At 38.6% G+C, this 19,397-nt stretch overlaps 1 protein-coding gene across 1 annotated transcript in view; it reads right to left on the reverse strand.

The window, feature by feature from the left end:
* The window catches only part of itga9 (integrin, alpha 9), a 112,859-nt gene that overhangs the window by 70,210 nt on the left and 23,252 nt on the right, over positions 1–19,397 (reverse strand). The window contains exons 4-11 of the mRNA XM_079842837.1: positions 18,824–18,947; positions 14,783–14,850; positions 9,489–9,618; positions 9,325–9,410; positions 9,145–9,207; positions 7,730–7,867; positions 7,427–7,532; positions 1,077–1,171 (exon numbers count right to left, since the gene is read on the reverse strand). Of these exons, the coding sequence (XP_079698963.1) occupies positions 1,077–1,171; positions 7,427–7,532; positions 7,730–7,867; positions 9,145–9,207; positions 9,325–9,410; positions 9,489–9,618; positions 14,783–14,850; positions 18,824–18,947 (810 nt within the window). The remainder of the gene's footprint in view (positions 1–1,076; positions 1,172–7,426; positions 7,533–7,729; positions 7,868–9,144; positions 9,208–9,324; positions 9,411–9,488; positions 9,619–14,782; positions 14,851–18,823; positions 18,948–19,397) is intronic.

Below are 19,397 nucleotides of genomic sequence, written 5' to 3' on the forward strand. Positions count from 1 at the left end.
TAAGGCATTTTTCCACAAAATCAGCCAGTGGATTCCATCTGGACCTACTAGTTACCCATCAATCAAACTGTTAAATTGCATGAGCTATAAAACAAAACAGGTGACGCACATCCAACTAAATAAATCTATCGGATTAATTTTAAAATGGTCACCAATCAAGCTCAATAGCACCATAAATAAAAACGAACTAAACAAAACTAATGGAATGGTGTATAATGTTGAAAGCTGACAAAGTTTGATGACATACTTTTATGTTGGCTTGACAAAGCCAAGTCTGAAAGTTTAAAATCATTTTGAACAGCTTGAGGTTGCTTTTTCTCAGAAAAAAGTAAAAAAGTGTCGCTAGCATGATTTAACACGTTTGCTAACATGTTTTAGCATGTTGCTAGCACGAATAAGCAGGTTGTATAAAGTAGGGTCGAGCTGGCCGTTGCCATCTTGGCAGCGCGTCACTCCCAGATAACAGAAAATGGGCAAAGAGGCGGGACGTGGGCGGAGCTGAGGTGATGACTAACAGACAACAGACAAACGACTATCCACCTTTCAGTCAAAGTGGCCACGCCCTTAATTATGCAGAACTTTAAGGCTTAATATAATATAAATGAATGAATTATAAAAAAAAATCACCCCCCCCCCCTCACAGTTGCCATGAAGGGCAAAATTAGCCGTATAGAACAAAACCACAATTTGTACCAGACTGTAAACATGTTTTTTTCTGCTGTAAAGTTAGGCATTTTAACATGGGGCTCAATGAGATTCTGCTCTCTTCTGGAGTCTGTCTCTAGAGGCCAGTCGATGAATTGCAGTCACTTCCGTATTGGCTTCAAGAGAAACTGGGGGAGGATGCCGCTTAGAATTTTCGTAATTTTGATCGTCCATTTAACGAAAAGTCGGATCGTAAGTCGGTAAGTCAGTTTGTTGGCTTTGTCAAGCCAACATAATAATAAAAAAATAATAAAAAATGCTAAATCAAACTAAAAAATTAAATAAATTCAAATAAATAAAAGAAACTAAAAATATAGATACTAATTTTCAATAAGTAATACAGACAGCAAATCACTTATGTGATTGATTACCATTGAGTATTTGTTAACTATTCCTGTGGCATCGCCATGATAGATGTACACAGCTCCTCCATAGTCATCCTCTTCAGGGGCTCCAATCGCAACATCTACAGCACAAAACAAAAGCAAAGACATCAATGAGGAAGATGAAAACAAGAGAGAAACAGGAATCGCACTACCATGATTTCTCTATCTAAATGTCAGAGATTTTTAAACATTTCTTTTGTCGTAGGACAAACTCTACCATTTGAGTTTCGCTCTAGCTGAGACAGACAGCCTGACATAATATACAGTGGCGGTAGAGTCTGCCTTGGCTTTTACTCAAGATCTTATTGGGGTCATTACGTACAGTCTGACGAGCAACAATCGTAAACGTTAGAAAAAAACAGCATAGTTTGCAGCCGGCTAAAGGGAGCCTGCCAGAGACGTATGACTGGAATAGAAACGCTGGGAGTGGATTTGTGTGTGTCAGGACCCCAATAAATGATTGTTTGCTTTAAGCCCATCTCTGTTAAAGACGCTCTGCTAAGTCACTTAATGGACACTTACGTGTTTTTGAGAGCCTTTAAAGGTCTGTGAAACTTAAGGGGGGTTGAAACTGTGTCATTAAAAAAAAAAACCCTGTGCATGAACAACAGCAGTAACACATTTCACTAAGACATATCTTAAATGTGCTGAGCTTAACATTTTTATAACTGCTTTGCATTAAGGTGGACAGTTTTCATGGCATGTTTCGTATATGCCGAAATTCTGAAACAATAAGACTTTTGATCACAAAAAAACATTTTCATAACTGCAAAAAATGACTAAATCTGAAGCACCAGCCATTATATAATTAGCATTCAGGGTTTGGTTTTGGTAAGAGTTTTTTTATGCTTTCGAAATATATTTCTTATGTTCACAAAGGCTGCATTTATTTGATAAAAAATACAGTAAAAACAGAAATAAAGTGAAATATAGCTGCGAGCAGCAATTATCGTGAATCAAGAACTTTAAGGCCTTTAAGCCAATGCGCAAAAAGGTATTATGTTTCACTTAGCAAGCATGTAACCACTTAGATTATAGATGGAAACGAGCATTTACAGTCAATAGAGGCAATTTACCATAGGAAATAAAAATAAAAATATATATATATTATATACAGTTATATATAATAACAGTTATAGCGCCACCTATGGACCGATCTCCATAAAAGTTTGCATACTTGTTTAGAATCACGTCGCATATTCTCACCTATTTTTGTGACGTTTATAAATGACCCAGCTATAGCTATCAAAAGGTAGCCTGACGTTGTCATACTCAATTCTAGTCAGAATATGAGTCTGATACTGCTCCATTGGGCTGTGATTATGGGGTGTGTTTCAACCGAACCAGGAAAGATCTCAATTGGATAGACCTACAACCAATCAGAGCAACGGAGCGACGCATAACATTAGTTGTCAAATGTCAACAGAACTGTTTTTCCATGTCCACGGGTTGAAACGGCCCCAATTATGTGATATTTAGACCCAGGAACCCAGCCAAAAAAAAAACATATTTTACCCCCCAAACGGCATTTTTCCCAGAGAACCCCTCCCGAAAAGCTATTGGGCAAGTTTTGAGTTGCAATTGGGCGGGTTTTGTTGTGAAAACGTGGCAACCCTGTGCACGCGCGCTGGAAGAAGTGAGTGTAAACGATGTTTGCCGCTGTTGTAAAAAAGAATTGGATGATACACAGAGTACTTACCAACACTATCATAATTTCTGAGAGAAATAGTGAAGGTGAATGCATATACGAACAAGTTCTCCGTTTAGGATTAGAACAAATTCAACCCAATCGCTCTTTGGTGACGTGAATGCTTACGTTACTGTTGATCATCTGTCCATCATCGTCTAAAGCCCGCCCTGACAATTTGATTGGTCCGAACAGCTTCTGAGTCCAGACCGAACTTCCCGAACTCAAATGTTGTGGGCGGGGCAAAGTTCGGCTGGCATCCAGGCTAATCAAAAGGCCAAATTTCAATTTTTTTTTTTTTATAATTATTGACCTAGAGTCCCAAAAATTGTGCCGCAGTGGTTTTATCGAGGTTGAGCCAAAAACCTAGGACTAGTTTGTGAAAGTTGTTTTTTGAAATAATCTCCGATATTTAACAAACAATTTGATTGACAGCGGCGGTCCTAGTTGCTCAGAGCGACAAGTTCTACCATGAGGTATGAATTAATATTCGGCATGTGTAAAAAATCGTGTTGTATACAATCCTTTACGCACATAAAAAACGTGAAGGCATTCTCTAGGGCCATGCGTCAAACTGGCCCACTAATCAACGATCAGCCTACATTCACCTTGTCTGATAGCTGCTCAAACTTCATTGGCTGCCGCATTTTTCAAGATACGTCAATGTCCTCAACGGCAGTCTTGGCACCTTGAATGAAGACACCGCATGCCAATTTAGAAGTCAATCAGACTTCTGGTTGCGTAGTTATAGCAATTTTTTATATATTTTTTCATGTTATAGCACCACCAAGTGGCATGCTTTTTCACACGGCCACAGAATTAGCTCTTACATAGGTACATAAAATATCTACGAGCTTTAGCCATTGTAGTAAAAGTGGCTCCTTCCACTATGGATGTTTTGGCGGCCCTTAGAGACTGTGAATCGAAATGTAAACTTTTTTTGATAAATATTGACAATCAGACTCCAGATAATCTTGCTGCACTGGTTTGGTTTAAAGGCCAAAAACCTACGACTAAGTTGCAAAAGTAGGCTTTTCAAAAAATACAAGATACCCGAAATTCACAGACACATACATTTTGTCCGTCTTGAGCCAAGGATTCCAACGATAGAAGACACTTGAGCCTACACCTGACGGTTTATGAGTGATGAGTTATTCTCACCACTGTAGCGTCCCCGTCAGGCCAATTGGGGCGAGCCTTGGCGACGTTGTAGATGGTGTGAGTACCATCAGCCCTCAAAGTTTCAAGTCCATACGACTTACGGTTTGGTCTGCCTAATCAGTTTTAGGGGAGAATGCTGATCCTTGGAGAGCAGCATTTATTTGCAATATAAATCTTTATTAGGGTACAGACTCCCCTGTTTCACATGCTGATGTAAATTTATACCCAATAAGAGGCAGGTCAAATGGAAACAGGTTAACCTCATGTAATCTCTTTACGGTTACAGCCTCCTAAAGGACAATTTACTACCACACTGACCCCTAAAAAAAAGTTAATCACAGATGCTTCTCAATACACATGTACATGCTTGATTATTTGAATCAGATTCTTGTTTATAAGTGCTGCCAACCCCCCTGTCCCACACCGGAAAGATTCACTTCCTGTTTAATCTGACACATCTGTCTCCACTTCTCAGATAGTCCTCAGGCCATTTGAATTAGCTTCATAAGCTCTAATTTCTAACCATCTTGTTACCATATGAATGGATCTGTATTTGGTCTTTTATTATGCGATGGTCAGTCTCCCTAAACAAGTTCAGTAACAGTTACGAGGACAGTCCGTTCTAAAAGTACAAAAAAAAAAGGTGACATGCAGAAAATGGAGCTACAATCAAGCAATGCATCAGGTAAAGAGCGAAACCAGACGCCAAGAAAAGCCTCCGACTGGATTGCGGGGTGCCAGGAAAATCAAGAGTGAGAACACTGGTCACAGAGGAGATATCTGAGGTTTGAATCTGCTTCATATTCGAAATATCTTTTCCAGTTACTTGACAAACAATGTCTGTCTGTCTCCAATAGAGTGGAAATATGATTTTTGTAAAATTTGCTTCTGTTGTAATTTGAATTTAGAGGAATATAACAGGTTGTGTACAGTAACACACTTCTCTTAAAGGGTGACTAAACCCCTGCTCAGAGCTTAACTCCACCCACTGGCAATTTTCAAAAAATGCTGGAAAAGTGGGCAGAGCCCGGCGGACACAGAGGGGACGAACCGAGGGCGGGGCTGAGCGGAGGGCGTGCACCTGAGACCCTCAGGGACGGGTTGTTTGACAGCTGTCAGACTCGCGAGTCGCAAAGATGGAGAATGACTGGAGTGACGCCAGCTTTGCAACAGAGCGGTCATTTCTCCTACCTTCACCTGAAGTGGAGGAAGGTGGATTGTCTGTAACAGACACAAACCCGGAGCCTTATCAATGCGAGCCGCAGCTCAAACTGCATTAACTCCCGATGCCGACGATGCTAGTGAAGCAGCAGCGCAAGAGAACTGACCTAATCTATCTGCGTCCGCGGCAACCACTTGCGTGTCAGGGTTTGAAAGCGCGACTCATGTATGAAAATTATCTGTACACATGACGGGCGGCAATGATATCGCAAGAAAAGCCTGACGTGTACTGGCAACTGCATTATTTAACCGTATTTTCTTCAATAGAATGTTAAAGCAAGTGTCAAGTCAGTTTCATTCATAATGTTTCCACTTCATGTAATATGAGGATGCCAGCCGAACTTAGCCCCGCCCACAACATTTTTACTGGGGCAGTTCGGTCTGGACTTGATCGGTAGAGGAGTAATTATGCCCGAACAGAAACTGTTCGGACCAATGAAATTGTCAGGGCGGGCTTTAGACGATGATGGACAGATGATCAACAGTAACGTAATCATCCACGTCATCAAAGGCGCTTGGGTTGAGTTTGTTCTAATCCTAAACGGAGAACTTGTTCATATATGCATTCACCTTCACTATTTCTCTCAGAAATGATGATCGTGTTGGTAAGTACTCTGTGTATCCTTAAATTCTTTTTTTACAACACCGGCAAAGATTGTTTACACTAATCTTCTTCTTCTAACGTTAGGCTACTTATTCCAGCGTGCGTGCAGGTACAGGGTTGACAAGTTTTTACAACAAAACCCGCCCAATTGCTAACGTTCCTCAAAACTAGCCAAAAACAAGCCCAATAGCTTTCCAGGGGGGGTTCTCCGGGAAAAAAAGGCATTTGGGGGGTAAAATATGTGTTATGTTGGCAGGGCTGGCAGCTAAAAATCGCATTCCTGGGTCTGTATATCACATAATTGGGGTCGCTTCAACCCGCGGACATGGCAACACAGTGCAGTTGAGCTCTGTTGACATTTGACAACTAACGTTATGCGTCGCTCCATTGCTCTGATTGGTTGTAGGTCTATCCAATTGAGGTCTTTCCTGGTTCGGTTGAAACACGCCCCATAATCACAGCCCAACGGAGCAGAATCAGACTCATATTCTGACTAGAATTGAGTATGACGACGTCAGGCTAAGTTCATACTGTGAAGCCGTTCTCATCATGTGATTGGGGAAACATTTCTGAGGGCGTGGTGAGCTCGTGTCAGGGGCGCGGATAGTGAGCCGTTGGAGGTACCATCCTACGTCACGATGTACCACAACGTCCAATAGGAAAATTCAACTGCAGTAGCCACCGTTCAACCTTAAGAGGGCAGCACTTTGGCGATTTTACACCATATTTTATAGAATTAAAACACTTTATACTCAAATGTCAAAACATTTACTCGAATCAATGAACAGCATTAATAAAGCCCCAGTATTACAGATCAGTAACTAAAAAAAGTTGGTTTAGGGTTTAGTTACCCTTTAAGTCACTTATGCTCACCAAGGCTACACACTCTAAAAAAAAAAAGGTTCTATATTGCACCAAAAATGGTTCTTGGCTCGTAATCATAGGGGAACCTTTTTTAGTGCTATATAGCACCAATTTTGGTGCTTCAGTGGTTCTTCAGCGGTTCTTCAGAGGTTCTTCAGCGGTTCTTCAGAGGTTCTTCACCGGTTCTTTGACTAAGGTGCTATATAGCACCTCTGAAGAACCGCTGAAGAACCACTGAAGCACCAAAATTGGTGCTATATAGCACTAAAAAAGGTTCCCCTATGATTACGAGCCTTTTTTTTAGAGTGCATTTATGTGATCAAAAATACAGTAAAAACTGAAATATTGTGAAATATTATTACAATTTAAAATAACTGTTTTCTATTGTAATATATTTTAAAATGTAATTTATTCCTGAATTTTCAGCATCATTACTCCAGTCTTCAGTGTCACATGATCCTTCAGAAATCCTTCTAATATGATGATTTGCTGCTCAAGAAACATTTCTTATTGTTATCAATGTTGAAAAATAGTTGAAAAATTCAGGATTCTTTAAATATTTAAAGTTCGAATGAGCAGTATTTATTTGAATCTTTCGTAACATTATAAATGCCTTTACTATCACTTTTGATCAATTTAATGCGTCCTTGCTGAATAAAAGCAAAGAAATAATTTTCATATTTTCAGAGTCCAAACTTTAATTTGATAGATTTAACCCAGAATATTCCTTTATGTTGAAGCTCATACACTGCTCTGATGAGTGATCATTTTGAGCTCAAACTGACTTTGGACACTGACCGTGGTAGCCGTCGTCATCAATGTCCCCGAGAGACGTGATACACTTTCCGAAATGAGCGTTGTATGCATTGTCACCGTTCAATATCGCAACTTCCTCCATAACTCCCTGAACAAACAGGAACAAAAAAACGTTGCTTATGTTCAAATCATTTAACTTAGAATTAAAAACGTGGTCACTTCAAGCACAATGCAACTTTAAGGCATTAGAGTACCAACCTATTTGGCATTTCACTGTCGTTTATGACAAATATTGGCATAATTAATAAGTAACACATACTGTATTGCAAGGCATGGTGAACTCACATTACCACTGCTGAGGTAAACAGAAACCTGGCCTTCATCCCGGAGCTTGCTGTGCATGGGTGCTCCCACCAGCAAGTCCGACAGTCCGTCTGCGTTTAGGTCAACTGCACACAATGAGGAGCCAAAGTAAGAGCCCATCTGAAACCAAGCCGAGCCAAGAGCAAACGGGTCAGGTTACAACGCCATGCACAGGGCACATACACCTCCATAAGATGCATTACCTCATACTGTTCCCTTTAGAAAGACAAGCTACGATTTAGCTACGCTGCCCCATATTTGAACATACTGTAGCAACATGAAGATACATGAGATCTGAGAGCTGAGAGCTGGAGAACAATGTCAATTTTTGTCTTTTTTTTAACACCAAACTTGAGACAGAGTCACATGCACTACATTAACCCTGTAAAACACATTTAGACACATTTAGACACAATATACGAAACAAGTTGGCATGTGTGTTTTGTTTGAGTATCATATTGAGGCTTTTATGGCTAATATGATATAGTGAAGCTAATCACTATATCATTCAGAGGCTCAAACTGAGCAAGACATGCAATTTGGTGTGGTTGCTCATATTTATATGGCCAAAAATTAAGATGAAATTCTGATAGCTTGTAATGTAAATTAATGCGATCTTTATATCAGTATAGCAGACTACTTAACACAAAGTACATATAAATATCAGTTATCACTATATCTAATAATGTCTTAGTAAGATAATAGTTCTTACTTAATAGATAATAGACAAAGGCTCTTACAATGTTGACCAGCACCTTGGTCAACAATTGTTGTTTTTAATGGAGCTATATAAATAAAGCTGAGATGAGTTGAGTTCATATTTAACATGATTTTTCACAACAACAAAAAAACAAAAAAACAATGTACGGCTTATCAAGGAAACCTTGCTTCAGTCCAATAAGTGTCTATCTTGAAATATTACTTACTAACTAAATAAAAGTTATGTTTACTTTATAAAAATCTGATTTCACTCCAAAACGACATTTAGGACGAAGGTGGACATTTACAATTGTACTAAAAGGACTTTTACTTGCTAAAAAGTATCAAAAGTAAACTATCAATCAGAGGGCAGAAGACATGTAGTAAGATTTGATTTTAACCAAGGTTTTGATCATATTGATACTTTAGAGGCATAAGAAATTTGCATATCAAATCTGATACAGGCTTTAAAGGGTTAACGTTTTTCAAAAGGTTAAAAACTTAAGTTTTTTGTCCTTTTAGGATCTCCACAGCCCCTGATCAACACATGCATTTATACAAACTTCAAAACATTTCTTTCTCTGTTGCACAGAAAAGAGAACTATTTCTTCAAATGGCTCTGAATGATTAAATAAACATCTTACATTTGGAATAAATTACGGTTGTAAATAATTAGAAAACCGGAACATTATACCCACCATTTTCCCCGAGGCTTGAAAGGTCTTCACAAGAGATGTTCCCTCAATTCTGAAGATGTAAACCTAAAATATGGAGGACAATGTGGTTACACAATGTCAATGTTGGTGTAATGTAAACAGAACCTGGAAGCAATGATGCCATTTCTGAACACGGCAAGAAACCAAGTGAAAACCACCCACTTTTCCACCACCACTGTCTTGAGGTGCACCAGCTGCCACATCTATGGTATTTGGAGAGGAAAAGTGTCCAGCAGTCACAGCATACCCTAAAAAACACAAATCTGTGATGAATTGGCTACAGCATGTGATATTGAAGAAGTTAATCACATCAAAGCAGGAATTACCGAGGTAACTGTATCTTCGAGGGCTCAGGTCGTCTTGTTTAAGGTTGTAGTGAGTATTGGATGTCATGTTAAACACTTTGACTGTTCCGGTCCAGTAGTAAGAACCAGGTGCACCAATGACAACCAGCTCCTAGAAAACGATATAAAAAGCAAAGGAGATCCATTCAAAAAGAGGTTCAGCACATTTCCTTACAGCTGAAAAAAGTTACATTTCAAATTATGGGAGAAAAGCACAGAGCTGTTGGTGAGGCTTTGGTCAACCGAAAGCCACAAACCATGTTGTATTATCTGCTGGTAACCCAACCGTGAGCTGAAAGGGCAGCTATCGTTCTTCACTTTGATCACTCAATGGACTTTAAGCTGGAGGAGAACTCAAGCCTTTGAACTGTTTTAATTGCTCCACATTGTCACACTCCAAATAAGACGTCGTTTTGTTTTACATGATAGCCGCAATACAGCACAAACAGTAGGATGGGAAGCAATTCTGTTTCTACATAGAGAAATGTATTTTTTGGGATACAGCATACATTTTTCATGACAGATCTACAATGTAAGGTTGTTAAGCATATACTTGGTAAAAAAAAGAATATTCTTTCATTTCTGACATCAATATTAAAATCCAGAAAAGAAATCCAACTCGAAAATTCAGTTACAAAAAATCTAAATATTATCTAAATATTTGTATTTATTTATTGCATATACTTGAATTGTATAATATAATATAATATAAAATAATATAATTAATATAATAATATAATATATAATTAAAATAATATAATATAATATAATATAATTAATATAATTAATATAATATAATAATATATAATAAGGGTTGTCAAGTGATTCAATTTTGTAATCTAATTAATTACATAATGTGGTGATTTATTAATCGAATTTAATCAGACATCACATTTGACTGATAATTACACCCAAAAGATGTAAAGTCATTACTGTGATGTGAAATGAGAAAAGCATTATAAAAAGTATCTTTAGAAAGAAATATTATATTTGTTTCAACATAGAAATTATTACACATAAAGGGTTGGGCTTCAACGGCCATGAGGGTGAGTAATGACAGAATTGCGTTTAAAAAACGTTCATTTTAAGCAAGCGGAAACCTCCCGCGGTCTCTCTTGAAACCAACACGGAAGTGACTCAAACTGCAATTCTTCGACTGACCGATAGAGACCGGCTCCAAAAGAGAGTCAAATCTGTATCTCCTCCATGTTAAAATGCCCAACTTTACAGCAGAAAAAAATATGTTTACAGCCTGTTACAAAAAGTGGTTTTGGTCAATGGTTTTGGCTTCATGATAACTGTGAGGGGGGTGATTTTTTTTTAGAACTCATCTGTTTAAATTAGCATAATTATGGGCGTGGCCAGCTGGCCACTTGAGTGACAGGTAGATTGCCATTATGCGGCGGGCGTGGCTTTAGCAACACTTCCCGCCTCTTTGTCCATTTTCAGTCCTCCGGGAGTGACCCGCGCTGACGCGCTGCCAAGATGGCAACGGCCGGTTTTTAGGCTTCAAAATGCTCTTTAGAAAGAAACCCTACGGGTGACGTCACGGACACTACGTCCTTTTTTTTTTTTTTACAGTCTATGATTTCAACGCCTTATTTTTTCCCATAACGAATTAAGTTGACGAGTTGAATTGACAGCCCTAAACATAATATAATATAGATTTATAGAATATATAGATGTATATGGTTTAATTGGCAATGCTTAGAACCTTGAAAAATCTCTTTGAAGAAAATGGAATGGAAAAATACTTATGGATCCAAAGCCACTGAAAAAGTGGGTGGTCCCTGTTGTGCAACAATAGACATATACATTTTAAAAAATGCACAATTTGGCATAAATGTTTAGCTCTGAATCTTTGGTGAAACATTTTTTTCCCCCTTTTTCCGACACCCATTATCTCTGGGGATTCAAAAATAAAAGCTCAGGCACATGGAATATCCCTCGAATGACAGAAGAAACGGGGTCTTTACGCAGTTGTTTTGAGTTCCATCAAGCCACAAATGGACGCTCTCCACTGCTTTTTCCATTTCACAATGCTTGACTGCTAAAAAACACACAAATGCTGTTTGACTTGGTCAGTCCTGCCAAACATGCAAAAACACCATCTCCAGCTGAGCCGACAGCATTCAATCAAGGAGTTTTTAGACATCTGTTTTAGCCACTTAAGGTCACTTAAGACATTCTTCCAAATGATAAAGTGCCATTACCACCCAACCTACAAAGCAGCCGATGCAGATGCCATTCTTCTATGGGTCAAACCTTTTGGATTCCTCTGTGAATGATCTGTTCTGGTCATCTTCAAGACAACAATAGCTCTGCTCCAAAATCTAGTGAACTCAGCCATCTTTTAAAACACACGGTCTGATAAATGGATAACACCTCAGCAATCAGAACCTCTAGGGAGTTTAGTTTCCAGTCTGATTTCGGTCTCGTTTAAGAAAAACAAAGTGAAGAGGGTCAGAGAGTGAGTGATGATATTGATGAACTGTTGGGCATCACATCTGTCAGCCTGTGTTCTCATATCTGATCCAAACATTGTTTCCAAAGTCTGGACTGCACGTTAACAGGTTGGCTGCGCTTCATACAAAACACTGAAATGGTCAGTGTGCAAAACGAAGGGCAAGTGGACAAACAACTCGCAGCCTTCATGCAAACGTGTGTATTGCACACAATTTGAATCATGCTCAAATTCTTGCAGAGCTCTGTTAAACAGAAGCTAACGGGCCTGCCAAGCCAAGGTCTGGATGCAACCTTCCTCTTAAAGGGATAGTTCACGCACATAAAAAAAAGTAAATTCTATCATCATTTACTGTGAATGAATTTCTTTTTCCCAATGGACGAAAACAAGAAGTTCTCACCGCTCTTTTTCATACAATAAAAGCATATTAGTGACTAGAGGTTCAAAAAAGGCCTAATTGCAAAATAAAGTAGTTCACATGAGTATTGTGCATTATATATTTTAAAACTTCATATGTGACCAGTGCTGGCAAAAGGAGTCGGAATGCGCACGGGATAATTTCGAGCTATAGGCAAAACAAGTGAAAAATGTCGATTTTGAGGTTCACACAACATCATTAAGCCCTCGTCTAGCCATCCCAATGCTCCAAATAGCAATTAAACATCTAAAAGTGTCTTTATTTGTATGTTCTACTAAAACAATCTCACTCGTGCTGACTGACAGAGCCGATGCGTGCAAACAAAGATGCGCGCGATTCCAATATACATATTGTGGTGAGGTTGGCGAGAGACGTGAGAGGAGCGAGCGAGACCGGTGCATGATTGAGAATGAGTGTCACCTCTCGAGTCCTCTCATGAGGGAGCCCGGAGGCATATAAGGACGAGCGACACCAGTGAAGGACGAGAGAGGACCAGGCCTGGAATTTACGTTGTGTTTTGTTTATGTTTTGTTACACTCTAAAAAAAAAGGCTCGTAATCATAGGGGAACCTTTTTTAGTGCTATATAGCACCAATTTTGGTGCTTCAGTGGTTCTTCAGCGGTTCTTCAGAGGTGCTATATAGCACCTTAGTCAAAGAACCGGTGAAGAACCTCTGAAGAACCGCTGAAGAACCTCTGAAGAACCGCTGAAGAACCACTGAAGCACCAAAATTGTTGCTATATAGCACTAAAAAAGGTTCCCCTATGATTACGAGCCAAGAACCATTTTTGGTGCAATATAGAACCTTTTTTTTTTAGAGTGTATGTGTGTTCGTGGCGTTCGTCGTCCATGAGGGGCTGCCGATTTTACTTTCAGTTTGTTTGTTTTATTGATTAAAGTCTTTTCAACGTTTGCCGGTTCCCGTCTCCTTCTTGCCATAATAACAAACCGTGTTACACTGGTGCCTAAACCCAGGAGAAGGAGAGGACTCTAGACCTCGCTCGCTCCTCCCATGTCTCACGCTCGCCAACCTCGCCACTAGGGCAATGCGATATTCGATAAGATATTGCTTTAAGTGTGTAAAATCTATTTAAATTATATTTTTAAAAATATATTTAAAAACAGAATTATATCATTTGTGTGTTGTTTCACATTCTTTCTGGGAAAAGAAAGCATCGGTTTCTTGGAAAAGGAAGCATCGACAGTTCGAGTGTGTAACAAGACAAAAAAGAATGGCTTGATCGCACATTTCGGTGTGTGTGGCAGATAGCACGAGACTGCAAGGAGTTGTTTTTCGCAAGTTATTGTGTTTAATAACTCTTTTTAACGTCAAGCAAGTCACTTAAGTAACAGTCGTGTGCTCAGTCTATTCTCTGCTATATGCATCGACCTGAAACATACACTTTTCACAATGTTGAAGTAGCCTATTAAAATCATTCAGATATTGCGTGCCCTTGCGATATGCATATTGCGATATGTACATTTGTGATATTTCGATAATTTCGATACATTGCACAGCCCTTCTCGCCACACATATATACACAGAATTACAGTATTTCAAAATATCGGTCTCGGCGAGTATTCACGCAAACATCTTCTGTTATGTCTTAAGTGAACGTTTGGTTAACTGTTGGGAAAAAAACATCTGATGTGTAACATTATATTAGATCCGTTTATTACAGTAGGTCTTAATATATAGGCTGTCTGTTTCATTAATGTTAATTTAACAACTGTGGTATCATGGAAAAATGTTGAATATATATTTTTTCTATATATAGGTTTTGACTTGGTGTTATTAGCAGGGATTTTAAGGTATGGTTGCCTGTAATTTGTTTTGGAACCTTCAGAAAACTTTAACTCGATTTTTCTCAAAATTGACTTTGCTGACTCTATAGGTGTAGCTCAGCCAATTTGTGTCCAATTCAAACAAATCATACATCATTTTGACGTTTTTTTTAATAGAGAATGTGTAACAATAACTAATTTTTGAAAATGTGCTCATTTCGACTCATTTTGTCAGCACAGGTAACATATAATGGCTATAGTTAACCCTGATTCCCATCCTACAGGACTCTCATTCTCATTGAAAATATTCAGATGCACATCAAGCTGTACAGACTACTTTTATTGATCTTGATAGCCACAGATGGAAAATAATAGATTGGGAATTCTGCTAAACATCTTCATTTGTGTTCCAAGGTAGAAAGAACGGGTTTGGAACGCCATGAAGGTGAGTGAATAATGACAGACATCTTTGGGTGAACTATCCCTTTAAGACCCTGGAGAGGGAATACGTGTATATTAATTACACTCTATTATATGTCTCTGTTCATACATGTAATCATGTAATCTGAGCGGCACACATGAGAAAACCAGCTCGTACTTCTACTGACCTCAGTGAAAACGCCTGCGATCCCGGCTTGGCACGAGCCATGTTCTTCCCCATAGGTCTTCTTATGGTCTGTGAGAGTGAGTAGGGGGAGAGAGAGACAGAGGAAGGAAAAAAAACAACAGACCACAAATGATTTCGCTGGAAGTCTGAGCCAGCATTTACTGGAGTTCTTCCGACATTCCATATGGAGTTAGTCAAAGTCCCAACTCCATCCAAGAGGAATCTGGGGGCCGAGAGACAGACTGAGAACGACCTAACAGCACCACGTTCAACAAAAGCGCACACTCTGGAGGGCTTTGAGAACGGAGGGATTGCTGTGCTCTCCGGTTACAGAAAATATTGGGCTTGGATCTCCCCATAATGCACTGCACACACATAGAAGGCCCCCAATACTAACTCACTGGAGTCAGGAAAAGATATGGAAGGAAATAAATAACTCAGGAGCTGAACACGGAAACAAATTCAGATCAAGAATTCGCGCACCCTCCCTCGCTCTTTCCGCAGCAAATCAAAACATCTTGTAAAATACGAGGAATCCTACTGGGATGATGAAATTCAATTCTGATGGAGGCGATGAATTTAATATACTACAATAACATCTGTCAAATGTATAATACGCGATGGGGGGAGTGATAAACAGCGAGCGCAAGCCAGTTTTGATATTGACAGCTGTTGATTGGTACCGTTAAAGAAGCGTTCCAGGTTCAATACAAGTTCATTTCTGAGGCAAAAAATGTTGACTTATTTCTCAGTATTTAAAAATAAGGAACACTGGTGGTGGGTTAAAGCACTGCACTGGCGTATAAAATATATGCTATTTTGAAAGTATAGCCTCAAGATTAAAAAAAATGCATGTTAATGTGAGGTTAGTGTGAGAAGATTGCTTACTGACCTGATCTGTGCATGTTTCTCCTGTCATAAAAAGACTAAACACTTTTGGGTGAAATGAAAAAAGAAAACTGACATGAAGCATAAGTGTTTTAATGAGAATAACTGATTTTGTTTTTATTAATATTTTTTTTTAATTAAAATTAGGAATTAAAATAAAAAAATAAAAGGAGGGAAAGTAAATTTTTTTGTGGTACTTATTATAATGCCACAAATGCAGGTAAATCTGATAAAATCATGAACCTGGAACATTCTTTAAATAAATAAAAAATAAATAAATAGGGAAATTTGAAATTCTGCCACAAATTCAGGTACATCTGATAAAGTGATGAAACCTGACCACTTTCTTTAATAAGCACGAATTGTGATCTCTCATGGGTATATATAACTAGCCTGACAAGCCAGACCCACATCAAGATGTTTGGTCTGGGAACTCACCATTGGCAGGGCTCAATCCGAGGGGCGGGATAAACGGTTGTCTTTCAGATTCCCTCTGCACGCAATAGGACAGCGCTACAACCAACCAGAGCAGTGAAGAAGGTGAAGCGGAGCTAGTTGATAGATTAAACTTTCGCCGTATCCGGTCGGCAAAACTCTGAACACATCTTCCTTTCTTAAGAATGACTTCAGTGCCGTTCTTTGTTCTTTTCTCAAAGAAAAGCTTAACTCCAAGTTTTCCAGAGTCGAGGCCAAAGCCGATTGGAAAGGCCGCTGTTCGCCAGCTTCTTTGTTTACGAGTAGCACGCGGAACCGCCTCAACTCTGCTCGTCATTATGTTAAGCCCGCCCACCGACTCTATACACGATGTGATTGGCCTGACCAGAGTTTGGTTTTTCCAGCTCGCAAGCCAACGGAGAGTTGCTAGACTACTCTGACTGCAAATTAGATTTGGAACGCGTCTAGATTTCTAGGCTAATATATAACAGCTTTCACTCACAAAAAAGTATGCAAAAATTTATCATGGTATTGTGTTTTTTGGATTTGGTAACATGGTGACACGTTTTTTGGACATGACCATAATGTTGGCTAAATAAATTCTAAACCATCTCGTAGCTTGATGTGCAAAAAGTCAAATATTTAATCTGCATAACCCTGAATGCGTCCTCCAAACTCCCAGGTGCTGCGCCCTTGGTCATATTTCTCTCCAGCGGAGTCTGGAAACGTGTTGCTTCCATTTGATTCTGGAGGTGCCAGCGCTCTGATGCCAAACAACATCACTCTGAGGTTTTGGAGGAAGTTCAGAGCGCCATAACTCATCATGAAGCCCGTTGAAAACATGTGCCACAATAAACAATGTCATCTTTCCAACTTGTTCTGAGGGTTCAAGGCTCAGACTTGGCTATCATTGCTGTAGCCTGCTTCAGTTGGGTGTTTGCTGGACTTAATGAAGAACTGCAATGGGGCTGGTTATCACCAACTACCTCACGACACAATATACATTGTCACACATATCCAAGATTCATACACATTGCAATGCATCACCAACTGAACAGAACAATTTCAACTGGCATGTAGAGGGAATAAGCAAGATCAGTTTCAATCTCTCTCACACAGTTCACTTCACTTTAGTCCATTTATGGCGCCCCATGGATGAAAATCAGAAAATCAATCACACTGAGAATCAGCGGTTTCAGAGTTTACGCTCATTTAGATGACCTGCTTCTACATTAATTGAACTGTGGTGCAATTATGGTAATACTTGGGGTTAGAGGTCTGCTCAAATGACTAACCTTAAACATTATTCGTAATAGTAATAGCGATGTTTACTCTCACTGCTGAATAACAGGACGATACTATCACTAGCTATGTTTCCATCCACTTTTTTTATGCACATTTGGGATATCGTGTAAAAAAAACGCTGGATGGAAATGCAAAAATGTGCAAAAATTCTAAAAATGTGCATAACTTGAGTCTCAACTGAGTCGAAAACATTTTTAACCCGGATAAATTCCTCGATGCACATCAAAAAAAAATTTGACTTTGCGATGGGACGGCATAACTGGACTAACCTAACCAGCATCTGACATTCTGAAATGGCTGAGCAAAGTCTGTCGTCAAAGTGGTAGGTATAATTACCTCCCAGAATTGTCTTACATGACTGCGTTCCCAAACAGCTGCATCTGCCTCAGAAAGCAAGTTAACATGACCGTGTTTATTGTGTTTCATCTGCGCCCTCTGAGGAATAATATATTATATACGAAAATTATTATATAGGCTATACAGTGTCTTCTTCAACTGCATCAACTTCCATTTATCTTAGTGATATTTATCGCCAGTTTATCAGGAAATGGCGATTTTGTTCTGTTCAACTCACTGGATGGTAACGGTGCTTTATTTGCAACTGTTTTATGCGATATTTCAGTTTTGCGCACAGGTTAAATTCGTAACTTTGAATGGAAACATAGCTAATGATCTTGATACAAATGGACTGCATTTATATAGCGCTTTTAACAGACCCATGGCCATCCAAAGCGCTGACCAAATCCAAATACAACCGATACACTGAAAGTCATTTTCAAATCGCTCGTACATTTAAAAGACCAGTGCTATTGCTAACTAAAACTAAAACTATAAAATCATTTTAGTTAAATGAAATAAAACTGAAATAAAATTTGATATAAATAGTAGATGAAAAACTTAAACTTGGAAAAAGTCAATGAATATGAGAAATGTTGTCTTGAAAACGTTTCTAGACAAGAAAACTAAAATAAAGACAGATATTTAAAAAATATATTATATAAGAATCTAAACAGAAATATAAAAAAATAAACAAAAAAATAAACTGACAAAAGTACATAACAAAATTACTAAAACTAAACCTGGCTAAATAATTTAGAATTACTAAAAAACAACAACAAATAATAAAACGGGGGAAAAATAACAAAATTACTAGAACTGAAAATATCAAAATAACATCTAAATTCAAAATATTATTAAATACTAATATATATATATATATATATATATATATATATATATATATATATATATATATATATATATATATATATATATATATATATATATATATATATATATATATATATATATATATATATATATATATATATATATATATATAGACATCTCTGATCTCTATATATATATATATATAAATGACTTTTGAGGAGAGTTAAAGTGGTCAGACTCGTACCTTCATAACACGGTATGAGAGGCTGTGATTTGCCCTGCAGAGTGGCTGGGATGATGGAGCAGTAGCCGTGGGGAAGAATATACTCCGATTCATAGAATACATTCTTCCAGCGGTGAGCGCAGGCCTGCAGGCAATAAAAGAAAAGATGAGGGGTGAGAGACTAGTTAGTCAGTGTAGACAGCATATTTAATTTGACCTCCTAGCTTGACCCATTGACCAGACTCTACATCCCTTACAGCCTCATCTAATTAAATATTGTGTCTACCATGACTGAGGTGTGTATATAGCATCATCATCATCATCAGCAGCAGCATGTAATTGCACCATGAAACAAACAGGATACACAGACAAAGCTTCTTCTCTTTATTCCAGTGCCAAATTAACTTCTGAGACAAAACCAGCTGGCCACGGCTGTGGATCTAATATGTCCACTGAGAGGGGGTTGTTGGTTTTAGAAAGCTGAGGATCTTCATTCAAACATCTCTGATCTCTGGAACAACAGAAGCGCTCAAGGCTGTGAAGCCAGCCAGAGAGCAGAGAGACTCAGAGAGAGAAAACAGACAAAGACAAAGCA

This window comes from Gobio gobio (assembly GCF_949357685.1).
Source record: "Gobio gobio genome assembly, chromosome: 18".
NCBI lineage: Eukaryota > Metazoa > Chordata > Actinopteri > Cypriniformes > Gobionidae > Gobio > Gobio gobio.